At 33.7% G+C, this 20,148-nt stretch overlaps 1 protein-coding gene across 1 annotated transcript in view; it reads right to left on the bottom strand.

The window, feature by feature from the left end:
* The window catches only part of SNTG2 (syntrophin gamma 2), a gene marked incomplete at both ends in the record, with an annotated part of 288,908 nt that overhangs the window by 22,428 nt on the left and 246,332 nt on the right, over positions 1-20,148 (bottom strand). Inside the window, 2 exons of the mRNA XM_082758096.1 lie at positions 14,016-14,225; positions 18,276-18,347. Coding sequence (XP_082614222.1) covers positions 14,016-14,225; positions 18,276-18,347 — 282 coding nt within the window. The remainder of the gene's footprint in view (positions 1-14,015; positions 14,226-18,275; positions 18,348-20,148) is intronic.

Below are 20,148 nucleotides of genomic sequence, written 5' to 3'. Positions count from 1 at the left end.
TTTTACAAATATTAAATATTTGCAAATAATGGAACTGGTTTAGAAATGATTTGCAGGCAAACACTAAAGGCAAACAGATTATGCTGCATTTTCAGTGTGATAACCATTACAAATAAGGTTTGTACTTAACCAAAAAATAATAATAATAAAAAAATAAAATAACGTTTTCTTTATAACAGAAGTAGTTTGAGTTTTGCCATATAAGAGAGATAACGGCAGGTATTAAATTTAAAAACCTTCCTCTGGCATTTGCTCATTGACTCTGAACAGGTTCTCAGATAGCTCTAATAAGGACCCCTATCCCCACTTATTCACACTAGTACAGAGCACTATCCTTTCTAATTCTTGTCTTTGGAATAAGCTTCCCATATACTTGCAATTATGTGATCACCCTTGTTTTTCTACAGAAGTTGTTTACATAGAGGTTTAACAATAGAAATCTGATCTTAGCTGTCTTCAATGTAATTTTCCAAAAAAACATCTTAGTACGTATCAGCCAGCTCTCTGCAGGTGTTCAACTTGAGAATTCACAGTTTAAGCACCAGTGAGGAAAAATATAGGTTATTTTAAGCAGTCTTCCTTACCAATTGGAAATGAGATTTTTCTTAGCTTAGGTCTAATACTGGTTTATCACAGAGCACTTAGGAATTGTAAATAGCTGAGAACTTACAAGGTATCAATTTAAATTTTGCATTACAATATTTTCCTATCATTAAGCTATACTCAAATAGTCACATTAATTTTCATTAATTTACACAGTTCATGTATATATGAAAGTTCAAAACTGTAGCAAATGTGGCATAGTGACAACATTTGGCTTACACTGCTCCAGAGTAGGTGTAAAGTTTTCCAGCTGTAATCTTGGTGTCTCTGATGGTAACTGATTATCATAAAAGCCAATGGTTACAGAGACTGGGAGTTTAAGCCTGATGAACTTTCTTTAGTAAAAAGAATTAAGCTATTAAAAACAAGGCATCACATCTGAACTGCACTGGGTCAGAAAACTGTAGTATATATCCCAGATCAATTACTTAATCTCTTCCAAGCACAGGTGAAGTGATCTGTAGAATAATCATTTGTAATGGAAGACAATTACAAAACTCTGTATCTTTTTTTTTTTTCCTTTTTTTTTTTTTCTTTTTCCCCCAGGTATCAATATCATAATGCATATACGTGTAACTCATGAAAAGATCATTAAGTTGACAATACGACTGTCCAAATAAGGGAAGAATGGTGTTTATGACCCATTTGCCAAAGGAATTTGTTAGACTTCCTGTGCCTACTCAGAAACTGGGTGAACGTGTGACAGCATCATGGTAACAACACACTGTAAATGTAGGCAACATCAAGCAATACTAACATTATTATGCACTAATTAGCATTATCTCACATGCTGGTATTACCAGGTTTGAGCAGTCCTGAACACACATGCTCTCTGCCTACATCTTGTCCATGCCTTCAGACTGGGTCCTCTTCACCAGCAGCTCATGTGGAAATGAGCAAGCCTCTCTGTTCCAGCAGCAGTAGGGGAAGGCTAAAAGCTTTTCCTTCTAGATGATGAAATTCCCACTTGTCCTCAGCAAATCACTAATATAAAGCCAAGCCCTTGCCTTTACATAAACTGCAACTGAGATTCTTAGAGGGGAGTAAGAAGAGTGGGTAGTGTTTCTGTGGGAGGTAGTCCTGATCAGACAGTCCTGGAAGCTAAATGATGGGAAAAGAGATCCTGTGCTTAGGGGCAGGAGGTGTCAGAGAGAGTAAGTACCCTTCTAATGCAGCCGTCAGAACAAAATGAAGTCCCTATGTTTATCCCAGGGCAAGACTCCAGCCCTGTAAGGAGGTCGCATCTGGACAGCTGTTCATCTTTCATCTCCCAGCTACAAAACTTTTCACACATACACCCCACTGCATGACAGTACAGTTAACTAATTTTCTGATGCTTGGGAAGCTTAGCACTTTTTTTTCCTTTTTTTTTTTTTAATTTTTTTTTCTGTCCACATCACCAGAGAGTCAATTAGTATCTTCCACGACTACACACACATCCTGGAATCTGCAGGAGGTAATTAGCACTGAAGGCTTGGGTCAATTATCTCTTAATAGGAAAAACAGAAAAACTTCTCTAATGCTTATCTTCCATCAGTTTTTAAAGCACGGAGGGAACAGAGGACAAGTTGCTCCAGTACTCCAAAACAAAGACTGGTGTAGCATTCTGTGTAACAATGAGCAGAGACTTTTAAAATACATTCAAGGACGGGCCAATTCATTTCAAAGCTGGCTATTATGATAAACAGTCACAATGACTGTTTCCCTTGGAAAGAGGGAATGTGTTTGTGAACAAATCTGGTAACTCAACACGACGGGCTTTAAATTCCATTCGTATGTGTCAGGTTCCTAAGTAAAAAGGTAAGGAAGTGCTAAAAACAGAGAACAAATTCAGAGGAAAAGACAAGACGGTCTTTCTTATTTCCACTCAGACAAGGGTGCAGAGGAATATGCCTCAAATTTCTGTACAGTGAGACACAGAGATGGGGACACAAACAGAATGAGGGATCAGTTCGTGTGTAGGCACTGGCCTATGACATGGTTGGAATGAGGCCACATTGGAGTACTGCATCCAGTTCTGTGCTCCCCAGTACAAGAAGGATAGAAGTATTGGAGCAAATCCAAAGGAGGGTTATGAAGATGATGAGAGGACTGGAGCACCTGTTGTACGGTGACAGGCTGAGAGCACTGGACCTGTTTAGCCTGGAAAACAGAAGACTGAAGGGAGATCTCATCCATGTGTATAAATATCTGAGGGGAGGGTGTCGAGAGGATGGAGCCAGTCTCTTTTCAGTTGTGCTCAGTGACAGAACAAGAGGCAACAGGCACAAACTGAAGCACAGGAGTTCCTGGCTGAATATGAGAGGGCACTTCTTTACTGTGAGAGTGACAGAGCACTGGGACAGGTTGCCCAGAGAGGTTGTGGAGTCTTCTTCTCTGGAGATATTCAAAACCCGCCTGGACGCCATCCCGTGCAATGTGCTCTAGGTGATTCTGCTTGGCAGGGGGGTTGAACTAGATGGTCTCCAGAGGTCCTTTCCAACCTCATCCATTCTGTGATTCTGTGAATTAGAGACTTGGCAGGTAATAGGTACCATTGCAGCTGAGCCATAGCTGTTTGTGAAGGAGAAGCAAGGAAGAAGCAAGGAAGAAGCAAGGAAGAAGCAAGGAACTCTCCTCTTCTTGAGTTGTCTTCTGTGTAAAGGGGTCCTTGACCACACAGAGCCATAGTATAAAGCAAGAAGGAAGTAAGTATACCTGCCAGATCTGAGGCCATCTAATTTCAGCACAAGCATTTGGCTCTCCTGCCTAACCTGAAGCCATAGGTCATTTGGGTTGCTTCGGGGACTACAGTCCAAATGCTTGTAAATAAATCTGTACATGCAAAATATTTTTGTGGTTGCTGGAATATGAGCTTATTAAAATGCCTTTGCTGAATGCCCTAATGCCTTTGAAATGCCCTAATCTGTCTACATTCTGTCATAGGTGTCCAGTGTAGCACCTCTGGACATTTCCATAACATTCAACCTTTTAATATTTCTCTGACTTGGGACTGGATTCTGTTCCCAGATTGCCCAAGTGACATAGGGGTTCCATTTGTTTGTGTCTTTAAAATAGCAACTACTAATAACGACTGCTGGTTGGGATGCTGTGTTCGTAGATCATCAAAAATGTTTCATAGTAAAAAAAAAATAAATTCATATAATTTTCTAAAGAATCAGGGTGATCAGTTCAGACAGCATTCCTTTTCCTAAGATTTCACTTATTTCCTTAGCAAATAAAATTTCCTACGAACAACTGAGATTCAGTGACAATGCTCATGTAAGGACAAGGGTAAGAAAAATTATATATCATATATTCCTTTCAATGGAGTTTATTTTTACGACTTTAGTGTTGTTGTTTCTAACGCCCAATCAAGTTTACAATTTCAAAATTTCAGCTGAAACCTGGCTATATTTTGGTTATTTTTTGTCTTGAATGAAGAGAAGCTCAGTTCTGCATTAACTACTGTTGTTTGCTATACCATTCATTCATACTCAATATATTCACTCATTCTGGACTAAGTTATGTTCAATTAAGCAGGAATTCTGGTGTTCTTTATCAGCCAAAATACATGAAAAAACTACACAGTCTTCTATTATAATTGCATACAAATTTGGCATGTATGTTATTTTGCTTATTTATTTTCCAAAAAAAAAAAAAAAAACAATTGGAAAGTAGACAATATCATTACACTTTATTGCTTAAATTTTGTATTTCCCCTACTGTTCTGTCAACTACTTTATAGATGTATATAAGAATTTGCACTAAGATGGTCTGTAAATGTTCATTACATGTGAGTGGGAACACAGACACCGTTTCTCAGTATAGTCATGTTGTACAGTTCAAAACATACTTATTTTATAAAAATAAATAACAAAAATAACCAGACAGCAAAGATCTGGGCAAGAACCATATCCATATGCATAGAGTATACATATTGCATACATTTCTTATTATTCATTTAAAGTTTAAAATGTGCTATGCTTCTGTGTAGAAATAAAACATTATCAGTAACTGTGAAAATATTAATAAAATTTTTACTTTGCTTAGAGCTAGGTAGTATTTGCATTCAAATTAAATTAGCATTATTTTATTAATCTAATTATTTTTTATATTATCAACATCTATTGTTTTCCAGAGACAAGCCATCCCAATTACAATATAGAATAGAATGTAGAATAAACAATACAATTGATGAGAACAGTTTTATCACATTCAGTTAAAACTCCAGATACTATAAAACAACTATCATCACCTGGTTCCGATCTTTTTCATTTTTTATAATTAAATGCCAGCTGATATATATAGAAAACAATAACAAGAATTTATGCATTTAGCTTGGTTTATTTAGTGATGATCCAAAATCTGACAGATTTAATGGAAAAATTCTTTTTAGCTCCTCAGTACTTGTCTGTTATTAAATGTCCAAAAAACCCACAGAGTATTAATGATCAGCCATAATCAAACTAAGAAGTTTTCCATACTAAAGGTGTTGACTTTTCAGCAAAGCCCATCATCTCATACAGACTAGGAAGTGAGCTGTGTACAGATGTTGAGGAGGGCCAAATTCTAACAGCCTGAAGTGATTTCTTTGTCATACTGTATTAAATTGGAGAGTAAGGTAGTAATTGAATTTAATTGTAAAGAGATTTCCCTAGAAATCAATTACTGGCCAACATATCAATCTTATTAACAGAAGACTCCTGTGTTACCAATTTGAACTGATAACATTTTAATATCTTCCAAATATCACTGGTATTTGTTTTTCCCTGTATATGAGAGCAAATACCAATTTATATTACATTTAACATTTTCTTTAGTCTTTCTGTCAGTATGGATATCTGGAGAGAGCATAAAAGCAAACAGTTATTATCGTTGTACTGAGAAATAAATCACAGGCCACATACAGAAAGTGTATTAGGAGACAGAGAATTAAAACCCTTAATTCTGAAGACAGAGTGAAAAATCATCAACAGCATTTTTGTACAGCAGTACCTGTGATGAACAGAAATGCTATTTAAACTCTGAAATTCCCAAAGTAGTTTAATTTAAAATATATGTAATTTGGCTTTCTAGAAAACCTCTGATACTCCATTTGGAAAGATAAAAAAAAATAATAATTAAAAGAAAAAAAGCCAAAAATTTAAAAGATAAAATATACAGTACATTTAAAATATGAAATACATTGAAAATATTCTCACTCTGAATCCACAAGACATGAGAAAATAAAATGACAATGAAATCTGAAATTCATCAAAAGCACAAAAGTTTTCAGAAATTTCATGTATAACAGACCTTTGAAGCTTGGGTGTATTCTTGCCCTACATAACTTCGCAAAAGGATCAATGCAATAATTTATTTGTGTGCATGAATGAGCACTATCCTGATTTAAAAATGTGTCAGATCCACTCATTTGGCCATGCCTTTAAGGAATTTATCATGTCACAATTAAAATTTACAGAAATGTGATAATTATTGATAGATAAATTTAAAACCTCTTTATTAAAATATAAACCTGGTTAAAAGCATTCTTGTAAAACAAAAACATTCCTACAATTTCTGGAATTAATGCTATGGGAGTAACTGCATCAAATGCCTTAGCATGATTTTAAACTTTTTTTCTTGGTTTGCTGAGTATTAGTAGAAATGAGTACAGTGTCTTGTAAAAGACAGCGTTCTGATCTGATGATTTCAAGAAGACATTATACCTTTTTTGGTTGTTGTTTTAAACACAGATGCATACATGTGGTTTAGCATATATGTATGCAAGACACACTAGCACTAATTGCAAGATTTTTCTAAGGACTCAGATAATGGCTTATTATACTTTCAACAAACTTCAAATAAAGCTTCTGTTGATTTTAGTAGAAGCAGTGCTTTAGAAACAAACAAACAACAACAACAAAAAGAAAACACCTATGTTTAATACATTCACATTTTTTACTGGAACTCTCATTGGACAGGAGAAAGAAGCAAAAGACAAAAGAAGACTTGCTACATCCTCTGCTGAGCAGGCAGGTTGTGGCTTATATTGGTTGTAGGGAGAGGCAGTGTGAGAAATGTGGGTAGGAGGACAAAATCAGAGCCCAGTGGCTTATTGGTTGTCCTCTTCTAGCAGTGAGATTTCAAAATATGTTCTTAAACCTTGGCTTATGTCAGAACAGATTGTGCTTCCTCATCTGAGGAAGAACCATTTTCTGGTTTTGTAGTAACTGATTTTTCCACAAGAAAAAAAAAATACAACTATGAATTAAATACCCATAAATTGTCCCACATATATTTTTACATACCTGAAGCACATTCACAGTCATAGTAATCAGGCTGGCACCATTCATTTCAGTGGAAATCTACTTCAGCAAAGGCACTGACTTGTTTTTGAGACAGTTCTTTATTACATAATAAAGTATTTTTCTGGTGATTTATAAACACCTGAATTTATAAAATGCTACTGATTTTGCTGTTCAGAAAAGATTTTAATTAGAAGTATCAACACGAGACATTACCAATTCAATTCCAGAACAACTAAGCAGTTCAAGTGTTCATTACCAGAACAATATTCAGATCAATGATGCTTAGATAGGGATTTTTTTTTTTCACCTGATTCTAACAAAGAAATCATAGGTAGAGAACAATAGAGAACACCAACTTTTGAAAACAGAAAGTAAGATATCAAAATGCTAAGGTTACATTTCTCTATAAATTTGAAATTCCATTAGAGTAACTTTACACTTTGAATTCTTTCATCCTTATTCAAGTCTATAACAGTCTAATCTGGAAAACAGTAACAAAATTAGACTCAAAACACATCATTGTTATCTAAATCTTTGCATTTATAAATAAATATAAATATGTTAAAATACAAGCAAGACTTTGGATTTAGTTTTTCCATATCTGTAATTTTAAGAACATATTATTTTCAGAAATGTTGGTGTATCTTCATGAAAATCAACATTTCATATTAATCATGTTTAAAATACAGAATATGTTAACAAGATTTTTTTCACTATCATTGTAAATTACTAAATTCTTATTGGAAAAAATGCAAGAGAATTTATCCGCTGTCTGAATTGCTCAATTATTAATCATTTTTACAAATATATTTACAATTAATCCGTATAGTTCTCAGCATATTTCTTTGGGGGTTGGAGAATTGTTTGTGTGTTTCATTAGTGTGAAAATGAATTTGAAACTAATAGCATTTCTAAAGATGACCAATTAAAAGCTTTCTGTACATAATGAAAACAATCTAAAACTTAATTGTATAATTAAAGCACTCAGTTTACTGAGTGCTTCTTGTAACAAACTCATAAGTATCTTTTAATGATCCTATAAATCTAACCTAATCTAACTGCTTTTTATTATCTTACCTAAATTTAAGAAGGATATTCAGTTTATTTTTTAGTTTGTTTCAAAAATAAGAATGAGGTATCTTCTGAAATTATTAATATGGTGGCATTTCCAGTATTTAAGGTATTCCTATATATGTCTGATGCTTTGTCATCAGAATATAAAATTGAGATAGCATTGCCAGCTGTATTTAACATTTTTGTATTTAAAATAAGTTATTTGGAGCTTAGAAGTATTACATTGTAAACAATCTTGTTTTACTCATCCTCTCAGTTGACCATAAATAATTAATACATTCACAAGCTGGAAATGACAATTTTTTATTTTCAGGCTGCCTAATTTCTGCCTTTTTTTTTTTTTTTCCCCCATTGAAGTGGACTTCTCTTGCACAGTCTCAGAAGATGATCTAGACTATCCTAATTCCCAAATTTTCCTAGATACAATCAGTGTGTGTTTTGACCACAAAGTTTCTGAGACATCCGGTTTTCTAAGCATCTCAGAAATTAGGTAGTCAGAAGAGCCAGATTAGTTGTGATACCAGGATGAGTAGAAAGATACTTCACCTGTGCCCAAGTCCCAGTGGGAACACAGTCTCTAAGATCTATTCTGATTACATCTAACTTGTGTTGTAATAAGATCAAATTAAAACACCATTTAAGAATGACAAAGAAAGACCCAGGAACTAAACTTCTTTTAGGATGCTTGGATCCAAACACCACAAACTTCCTTTTCTTCATTTTTCTCTAAATCCAAAATTGTCAATCATCAGACTTGTACATTTTACTCTACTAAATACCTTCAGATGGGGCTGTTTTCACACTTCTGTGCAGCTTGGTCACTATACAGCAGAAATGAGAGGACTCCAAATCACTGACCAGTGCACTCCACTGTTCACACTTGTAGTTGCTTCCTTAATGTTCACCTCTATGTATAAACTGCTTTATAATGCTAGGTTGCTAAAATATTATTTGCCTTAGAAGCAATAAAAGATTATTGCAGAACCCAACTTGAAGCACGTGTACTAAATGTGGTGCTGACCACATTTTAAGGGTCCACATTTTAGGTATTTTTTAAAAACACTTGGCATGCATAGTGAATTTCAGTTGTTTTCTTTTCTTATGAAACTATCAGTCTACTTGGTAAAATGTATATACTATGTGTATACTATGTGTATACTTTTCTACTATTCTTGTTGTGCAACATATAATCTCATCTGGATCTTGGGCCATTTGGAATAAAATCTTTTGTCCATAAAATAATGTCAACTGGCATTCCAATACATCTTCAGTTATATTACTTCAGACTAAAAATATTGTCCTGGTTTAATAACAGAGTAGTTATTATATAATATACTAATAATATACTTATTACATTCTGACCCAGGTGTTGGTCCTGTGAGATTTTTATTTTGAATAGAAATAATAAGACCTAAACAACAACAACAACAAAATTGAAAATATATGTATAGGCTAAGATATATATATCATAATAAAACAAAACTAGGTGCAAGACTGTATTGCTGTTCAGTAGAAAAAAAAATGTTTAGAAGTTGTTTAGAAGCCTTTGACTTAAAGGAATTTCAATGGGAGTTTACTGTTATCTCCAGTAGGCTGAGAATAACCCCCCAAATATATAAATCAATTTTGTGTCTTTCTGGAGCTGCTCCAAATATGGAATATACTTTATTCCTTTACTTCATTATTAATTCATTTAATTTGATGAAAATGTAGTTTTTTAAAATGTCAGTGTAGTTATTTATTTATTAACTTTTCAAAAAATTAGCACATCCAGAAGGTTAGGTAGTAGTGTCTTCCTACAGTGAATTCATATAGTCACTATTATATTGATTTCATATAGTCACTATTATATTGATATTAAATACAATATAGTCAGTTGACTATATATGCACCTGAAGGTAAATTCTGAGAGATACTGCTCTCCTGAAAAGATTACTGAAATCAGTTCTGTATATTTTCAATTAGTTCTAGTGAACCCTTTCAGAGCATTTTTAACACAAATACGTATGAAAAATTAAGTAATAGTCCAGAACAAACAGCATGTAGTTTGCAGGAATGATGAGACTGCACAGACTAATTTCTTTACTTTTATGCAATAAACAATATTACTTTTATACAATAAACAGTATCTGTTTCATGGAAGACAACTTGGATTAGAAATGAATTAAAACTGCAGAACGGATGAAATTTAAGAAAAGTTAATACAAGGAAATTTGAAAAGATGAATAGAAGAGAGGATAACAAAAAGTACCCACAACCAGCAACAAAATCAGAGGTAGGCCATCAAGCAAAAAAGCGAAGATACAAAGCTGAAGAAAATAATTGTGTAAACAATTTCTTTAAAATAATTACAGGATTTTGTCGTTTGGTTGGTTTCCTCTTGCTTTAATCATCAATAAAGTGGTTTTAGACTTGTCAGGCATTTCATGTAGATCGTCTTGAATAACATACATGTACAGTGTATAGAGGAAAATTTTAAAATCTGACGTAGGAAGCTCACAAACTAAGGATGCTGTGATATATGTTACTTTCATGCCTGTCATCTTTCATAACTGTGCAACACTGCTCATGTTCACAGATTGGCAGGACAGAGTAATATTGAAAAGAAATTTATTGTTGCTTACAAAACAGAAAAGGAATTAACTAACCGCATTTGTTTTAAATATTGCTTTATTTTTTTTAGGAATATTAATCATGGTGTATTAACAGAAAACCAGTTTTGAAAATAAAATGAAAGCTTCATATGGGAATCCTATAGAAATAATGCCCTGGGCTTGAATGCACAATTATTCCTAATAATCATTGTTGCAGTTAGTCAGGAACAGACATAATCAGCAACCAATTCTGCATCGCAATGAGCCAGTCTGGCTTACATGTTCAGCATCAAGAATCTCATTATGAAGAATTGTTTGTTGCTAACTCTTAGGAAAATAAATAAATGTTAAAAATGCATATAAAAAAGATAAAACAGCCAGGGAAGTTGTTAATAATTAAATGTTAATGAGAATACAAAGGGTGAAAAAAAAAGGATACTTGTTTTGTACATTCATGCTCACACAGTTTTTGGATTTCCAATCATGATTCACATGACATGAATTTAAGTGAAATATGATTACATTGTTCATGAAAAATGATTGGTGTCTTGTTATTTTTAAAGTATTTTCCTGACAGGAAGAATTTATTTCATTCCAGAAACTGAATTTCACTCCTCGTGTGTCTCTTATCTCATTCATATCCCTGTCCTCAACAAATACCTATTTTATTTTGACTTCCAGAATTTGTCTGTCAATGGAAAGAAATTGTCTAGAAGTAATTACCTTTTTGCACAGAAAGTATGCATTCAGCAAAACCTCTCAACTATTCTATTATGAATGGTTAGAGATCAACATCTGACTGATTTTAATTTTTTTTTTGTCCAAGAAAAGTAAATGCTTTCACGAAACTAGGTTAGCCAGCACTATGGGACAGCACTTGCAGCATCTGCAACACAGCTGGAAGGGAAAATTTACTTTCATGTTTAAAGTTTCTAGATAAATGATGAGAGTATGTAACTGTGCCTCCTCACTATAAATCAACTGCAGGTTTTTCAGAGATGCTGCAGTGGATAATTTTACCTTTAGCAAGCCAGTACTAAGGGTCAAAGAATTAGTAAGAATAAAAGTAAGAGTAATTTAGAGTTTTGTGGTAGGATCATGTCTGTAAACATTTGCAGCTTGAAATAGGGTTTTAGGATACCTGAAATGTAAATGATGTTGTGAGGGGAATTTCTTCCTGCCCTACCACATTCTTCCCATCATTTAAAACTGGTAACATTTTCAGAAGAAATGTATAACAAATCACAGTTTTGAACATACCATTGCACCTTAACATTGTTTCTCTTAGACTGTGTAAGGACAGAATTTTCTCAGAACTACTATTCTTATAAAAATACCATAGCCAAAGAACAGGTACAGGATATGGTTAACAACAGCTCTGACAAAGACAAGACTCTAATGGCCATTGAAAGAAAATAGAAGGAAGCCAAGTTTAAATACGAATGGCTGAAATGACACAATCCCGTAGCTGAAATGGCTGAAATGATATCCAACCCCACCCCAAACACTTATGAATAAAAATGAATTTCCCGCTGCAATTATGTTTTTTATTCTTTTTTTTTTTTTTTTTTTTATGGACAATCTAACCTATAGGTTACAGCTTTTAATCTTCTGAGTACTGAAAAGTTAATTCTTTTTCTATGGCTTGGAATAATCTATGCAACATTAAATTGCATAAATATATATGCAATTTAAGAATGCATATCATTCATGCTGCCGTTGATATCTATCTGAAAACCAGGGCATGCAAGCAGTATTCATGTTTTGAAGGAAGACTTTGCACTGCTTAAGAATGACCACACCACTTTTCAGCCTAGTGACACAGCAGTTTTCAGCAAACTTTTATGCATACGACTGAAAATTAAAATGATAATAGACATGGAGACTTAAGCATTGAAATCAGGATTTTAATAGAATGCCTCTCCTGGAGGTTTCAGATAGGTTAAACCAATGATGGAAGAAATATTAATGGTGTTTATGGATATTGGTCTAGCAGTTTGTTGGATTGAAAAGACAAAAGGTCATTGCATAAGCAAAAGAACATCTCTTAATTTAAAGTTTGTTAGCGTGCAACATAACAAGAAGTTTTGAGTTTCAGCAATAAACTCTTCAGAAAAAATCGGTTACAGAACAAGTTGATATCCACCCTTATTGCACTTAATTCTAAAGAAATATTATCTGCTTTTTATATGATAAATAGGATAATTGAATGGTTGGTCAAACAGATGCACCATAATTTCTTGAAGAATTTATGTGAGAAAATATTTTATGTATACTCAGTTAGCATTATGATTCCCTCCCTGACATGCACGATTTTTCAGGAAGAATCCTTTTATTTATTTTTTTATTTTTATTTTTTCTGAAGAACTGCATTCCTTCTCAGAGGTGCAGGAGCAACAGCATCACCATTACAAAATCATTTTTGTCACCCCGTCAGTTCAAAGAGACAACTAGAATTGTTCTATGTGAGCGCCTGCAAACCTCCTTAGTATCCCAGAGACCTGGAAATTTAGAAGAGCTGATTCAACAGCTACTCTAAGACTCCTGTTCCTCGCATGTTGTGTTAATGCAGTGCTGTGATCCATTGTTCCTGCTAGTGCAAACATCTTTAGGAGGTCCTTGTCAATCAGCACATGCCAGATCAAGCTTGCATTTGCACTATGTAAATATGTTTATCATTAGAGAAGGCCTATACTTTTAATCCATATATTCCCATACCACTGAACCAGTTCACTTGGATCCACATGTACAGCAAACAACTTTTTTATGTAACAATACAGAGTTGCTTTAGTCTACAACTTAACTAAAAATCCATAGATGTTCTCTGTCCTCATGTCACAAAATATCTTCTTTAGAACAACATATTTACTTTAGGATGATTACATTCATTCTCTGATCTCACTGATCTAATCACGCTGATTCTAATGGGAACTTAGACACCACAATGTTAACAGACACATATTTAGACATCTGTACTAGAGACCCTAACCTTAAACACCAAACCATTTAATGGGAAGTGCATCCTCAGGTCTAATGAAATAATTGGCTTGAGAGAATTTTACTAACCAGGAGAAACTGGTAATCTGTTGTTTAATATACAGAATTTAAGATTTAATACAACAAACTTTCCTCTTTTACTCTGATTCTTCCAATTCTTCCAGTGTTAACATAGTCAGCCCCAGTTTTCAATTAACAATGTAAAAGCAAAATATTTCTGTTTTTGAAAATAGAACCATAATGTAAAACAAATGTACCTTATGTGAGGTTTATGAAAATGTTCAATGTAGTCTACAAAATCTCCACGAAAATGTTTTTCAGTGACAAAATGTATCAATTTCCAGTTTTATGTAATCATGGTCAACTATACTCACAGATTGTTATTACATAGGCATACTAGGCATACTATCTAAAGATTTGTTATACTTCTTTTACTGATGAAATGGCTCCAGGATTTAAATTATTCATTACTTACCCCAGTTCTTTGAACTTCCAAGAAAATTGCTCTTTGAAATGATTTCTCCCACACTGCCAACTCGCTGCATAGCTCTACATTGAAATAATGACTCTTGCCATGTCCAACCATAACACTGAAACAATATGGCCTGTGGTCTTCAAGATCAAAGTCCTGATGAATACCTAAATACAAGTTTGCTTGTAGCCAGCAATCATCAGCAAGCCAGAGCTGAAAGACATGTTTCAGTATGTGATTCTTCATCTAGCAAAAACAAACAGTTAAAGCAACATTGTCTTCTGTAAGTGATGGGTACTTGGATATGTTACATCATTACGTTAATAATTATCTTGAAGAAATATTCTGAGAATTAAGCAACACTGGCAAAGTCAATTTCTCTCACTGCTTCTTATTCACCTTACCTTGTATCATGTAATCTAGGCTACTTCTGTAGTTCAGAATTACTGTCAAAGTTGTACAAGCAATGCATACATAATTTAAAAGGAATTTGTAGCAATATGTTCTTTACACTGAAGAGGAAGGGAATTCCTAAATTGTTTGAATACAGTTCAAGAGCTGTTTATCAGCCTTCTAGCAGAATATAACTACGCCATTTTAATTGGGTTCAAAACTGAACACCCAGAGATGCAGTAATTTATCAAGCATATGGGCTAATTCTGGAAATAATGATGCCAGCTTTCAAATATTCCCTAATAGCTGCCAGTGCTGCTTTGCAACTACAAGTGGAATGAAGTGAGATCCTGTCATCACCTTCAGGATGAAAAGGATGAGAAATTTCATGTTAGTCTTTCATAATACAAAGTATCCCTCCTAACAGAAGGTTTCGTAAATGAAAATAAATTTTTAAAAGAAGTTTCCCTAATCTTTCAAGTGTTCACTGACTAACATAAACATAGAGAAAAACAAAACTAAATTAAAAGCTTATACATCTGAGTATTTTTATTGACTACTGATTGATTTTCCAAGTTATGTATTTTTAAAATTTCTATTTATCAGAGCCCTTTCCTATCTCTATTTCCCTATGATGACATGGGGCAGAGAATATCGAAAATAATGAAGGAATTTACAAATAGAATCTTATTTCTTATTTTCAAGATTTAGCTGCAAACAATTTTATTTCTCCAGTACTTCACGTTAAGTTTAGGAACTTGAGTCAAACAGATCTGAGATAAAAGCAATAGTGCTGGACTGGACTTAGGTGGCTTTGAAAAGACCAGAACACAGCTCTCTACTGGTACACAAGTACTAGAATCTTGTAGTAAGGATAAACCTTTTGAAGAATCTTATTTTCCTAGGGCCCCTAACAGTCTATTATAGGTTACCAAAGCCTGAAGCTGAAACTCTATGCACATAAAAAAAAAATCAATTGGGACTTGTACAAGAAAATGTAACCTGAAATATTTTGATTTATGTAAGATAAATATTTAAAAGTTCAGGGTCTTGCAACCCTCCAGCCCTAGATGCACGCACAACCACCCTTACAGGACAGCAGTGAAGATCGACTTTTAAGTAGTAAAAAACAGAGGTAACAAATCATCTACCGGTGCATGTGTACTGCTTCTATTAATATGGATTCAGCAAACAGGATATACTCACATGGGAACTGAAAACGTTGATTGTGCTAGTGAATTATTGAATAACATAAAGCTAGCATATGTAACTCTACGCAATTTACTCTGTTAAGTTATGGATGCATTGGGGAATATCTCAGAGGCAGCACATAATGCCACCAGGGCACATGATGCTGTGTTGTCACAAAAGGCCCTACAGCTAGCCTAGCAGAGAGGTCTTGAGGCACTTCAAAGCTATTTTTTGCCACTTCTTTGGACTGGTAAAAAGGAAACTGAACAAAACAAAACTGAACAAAAGGATAACTGCACATTATCTGGAGTAACAGTTATGAAGCCTACGCCTGCTTCAAGACTCAGTACTTCAATTAGACTCCTAGCAATTAGACTAATGCATTTATATTTTATATTTTATATTTAGAAATGTGATGTGTGAAAATACTATGCAATAAATAAGTAAATAAAAAAGATAAAATGTTTTTTAAGACAGGCTGTTTTTAAAAATATATATAATGTTCTTGCCTCTGAAAAATACAGGTTTTCAGTAACAGTTCCAGTAAATATAGAGTGTGAAGCAAGCTTAGGAGGAAACACGTGATAAATGAGAAACATTTAAAACTCCTGGTTGTTACCACTAAATGCCCATGTATGTGCAAGTATGTGATATATAAATTTTAATTCACATATTTGCATACGTATGTGAATACACATACACATATGCATACACACATAACCCTAAAATACAGCAAACGTTGATTTTAAAATGCCATTCCTATATGGCATTTTATATTCTTATTTTCCATTTTCAACTCTTATGGCATAATGAAGATAGGTAAGAAGCTTACATTTAAGTGAGTAACAAGGGCATCTTCCTTATAACCAGCTTTCTTAAGAAAATACAAAAACACTCTACATCACAGCTTTGCACTAGATCTTACAAGCTCCCCAAAATCCTTAAAAACACTCTCCCAAACTGCAGTTTTTACAACATAAGCTCCACCTTTCAGTCTGCAATATAGAAACTTTAATTTCTTGAGATTATTTCCATCTTGGATTTGCTCAGTTGGCCTCGCTGTCATTTATATCAAAGAATCTACAGAAAAGAGGTTAAAGTGTTGAATTTGAGCTTTTGCACTTTAGTTAATGTACTCATGAAGACCGGTAATTAAGCATTCATTTATTAAAATGTCAAGAACATTAAAAAGTTTAATCTTTGGTAGTTTATTTCCTACTTCTTTTTCATAATGAAAAAATATCATAGAATTTACTTTAAAGACAATTTTACATTGTCCTTGAAATTACCAGAATATTCAAGGAAGGAGTGAGTTTCAAATCACTAATATTTCAAGGAGAAAAAAAAGAAAAAACAAAACCCATGACAGCATAAAACCTTTTAAAAAAACATAATGAATGTTTGCTTTATTGCTGCCCAACTTATTTATCTGGAAAAATGTGAATTTTAAGAAAAGGAGACAGAATCAATAAGCAGGGTTAAATTCTCTGCTTTTTGCAGCTGTCTCAGTGCTATTCAGAATCTGAAGTTACCCATAGATATCCAGTTGGAGATAAGGTCACATTAAAATAATACTATTCACACAGAAATAGGGTTGAACTCCTGCAGCCTGTGCTCTGGAGCTCAGCTCTAGTCCTGAACTTGAGGATTGCCAGATTCTTGTCATGGCACTGGCCAGGACTCTTCCTTCTCCCACTTCTGCTAAAATCATGACCCCCTGCCCAGTGAAAGCAGGCTTATAACAAAATGAAGACAGACAGTGATGGGCTGGAACTGCTGAACTGTTACAACTGCAAAACTGGCAACTGACATCAGGCTCTGCTGGCAGCCAGTTAATGGCATTGACACCTCTGGAAAATGCAGCTATCAGCTCATACTTGAGAGCAATCTTCCTTTTTATTTTGTTTTGTTGTTTCAGTTCCGTGTGCTTATGGCCCTGTTTTTAACTTCGTCAGGTTTCCAATTTATTTATTTTAAAATCACAATTCACAGAATTTGTGTAGGACATTTGCCCTTGTTGTGGAAAGTCAGATTAGTACAAGTAGTTTGAGCAGTCAGGACATGAAAACTCCCTGTCACCCCAGGGAATTATTTAAACAGACCGCTAAAGGTTTGCCCTAAATCCTTCCTTGGGATAAGCTAAACAGAAAATATGACAACATCTCTAGATGGTAGAAAAAATAATTCTATAGTGCACAAATGGAACATTTTGCCCTTTTTAAGGTAAAACCAACTATAATGTTATCAAATTAGCCATGATCTAAGAATGACAGAATTGTCTACTTCTTATTACTCAGACTCGAATAAAAGCATTTTTATGTACATCAGGAATTACACTGAAAGCATTCTTCATTACATTCACTTAAAAAGCTAAGCTACTAAAAATATACAATATCGACAGTCATTATGATTAACTGTTATTTCATTTGACTGGTTCTCACACAGAAAAAAAAATAAAAATCTCCAATTTAGAAGAATTTTATGAACTGGCTCACTTGGAGCTTAATCCATTTTCCAGTGTCTTATACAGGTAATGCAATGCCCACTGCAAAAAGGTTTTATAACAACATAGAAGATATTTATATGCTAGCTACTCCTAGATGTGATTGAATTGAGCTCATAATTAACAGGAAGAGGCAAGGTTTTTTTACTATATAATGTAATTGTTAGGAAACCTACCTTGTGAATTTTAAATAGAACCTCACAGAGGTTATAGATTTTTTCAGCTCGTACCCAGTCTAGTGTGCTTACCTATAATATCAAAATACAGTATTAAGAACAAATTCTTCTTTATTCTAAAATCATATAAAGATGAAAATATTATAAAGATTTCACCAATCATTATTCTATCAGATGCTTTAAGTATAAGCAAGCGTTAACTACATTTAATATCCAACATCTAGAAAAGTCTGTCAAATAGTATTCAGTTTTTCCAGAAACAGCATCTACATGACTTTTGCTATAATTAAAAGGTATTATATACTTACATTGATTTTTTTTTCCATTATTACTACCGCATGATGGAAACCTCTTTGTAATCTCTGTGGTGAGGTACATAAGCATATTTATTTTAAAATATGCTAACACACAAAACCTTCTTAAACCCAGAGGCATTCAGCAGCACATCTCAATTTAATAAAACTCTTAGAACCAACAGACCCAAGATCTGTTCCTAAATTCAGATTTGAGTTTATATACAGTAGGCCATCAATATCTTTATATCTATATTACAAACTGAAAAGGACTATGTGTTTACAAAATTTGAATTTAAAATCTTGTCAGCTGTGTGCTTCATAATGATAGAAGATGTTACTACATGTGTTTTTTGTTACATTATTTTGTTCATATTACAGGCTGTTAGAAGTTAAGAGTTGGAATGATAGTTGAATATTTTTCCTAAAGTCTAGGTCATGACACAATGTGATAATCTGTTTTCTTTTAAAAACAGTATCTAACCTACATAGGTTAAGAAAAAGAGAACCTATGAGTATGAAAAATACCAAGGGAATACACACTATTTTGATTACATATTTTAGAGCAAAATACTAGCTCTTGGTGAATGTATAGGAAGGTCTGTATAAATATATGAAAAATGTGACTAAACTGAAGCTTTTAGCACATGGAAGTAAGTGTTTTGGTGACTGCAATAGATGCTTGGATGCTTTAAAATACGAGGCAAGATGCAGCTTTGTTTTCTTCTCCTGCCTTGCCCCTCAAAGGAAGAAAGCAGAAAATGTCACTTAAATTATTAGCAAAAGCAAAATTTGGCTACAAAACATCCGACTTCTGTGGAAGAAACATAATCAAGAAAGAATGGTGTAATAATGCATTATATTTTTCTGTATTGATAATAGCACAAAGCTCACCTATAGTATTTGAATCTTGCTCCTGTTGTTTTGTATGAAGAACTGCTTTTTTTTTTTTCTTTTTTTTAATATAACTTTTACATTGGATTACCAGGTCTTCATGAATTCTAAACCATAGGAGTTTAGAAAACTGTGAGTCGTAATAAAATGGTGAACATCCAAACCAGTACAACACTTGGGAGCAGATTATTGGGATATTTACTAGTTATGAAGTTATTTCATTGAGTGCTGCCAGAGGAATAAAGTGAACTTGGTTTTAGTTTCTGTCTAATCATATATGCTTTTTATCTGCATCAATTGGAACCAGTGAACATTATTATCAAACAGCCCTTTATTTCTGTGTGTTTCAAAGCAGTGTTTCAGAATTTACCTGAATTCTGAAGAAGGCAATCACCTTACCTAAATTTAGGCATCAGAAAGATCTAATTTTAATAACTGAATCCGATTGTTAATTTAGTTTTAACTTCTGTATATTGGGGAAGAAAAAAAAAAAAAGTTTCCTCACAGCTCTCTTAGCTCCTTTCCATGAGACTGATGAACAGACTTTGGGAATTCTTTTTATCTTCAGTCACTGAATGTAGAATTTGATAAGTTTAGATCAGATCTTTACACTCTACATGATTGAATTTGGATGAGATGAATCACCTACTGCAAAAGGGACTGAAGATTTCTAGAAGAGAAAGTTC

The sequence above is a fragment of the Aythya marila genome (genome assembly GCF_965140915.1).
Source record: "Aythya marila genome assembly, chromosome: 3".
Lineage (NCBI taxonomy): Eukaryota > Metazoa > Chordata > Aves > Anseriformes > Anatidae > Aythya > Aythya marila.
The sequence above is the reverse complement of the archived record's forward strand: the minus strand, read 5'-3'. Positions and strand labels throughout refer to the sequence as shown.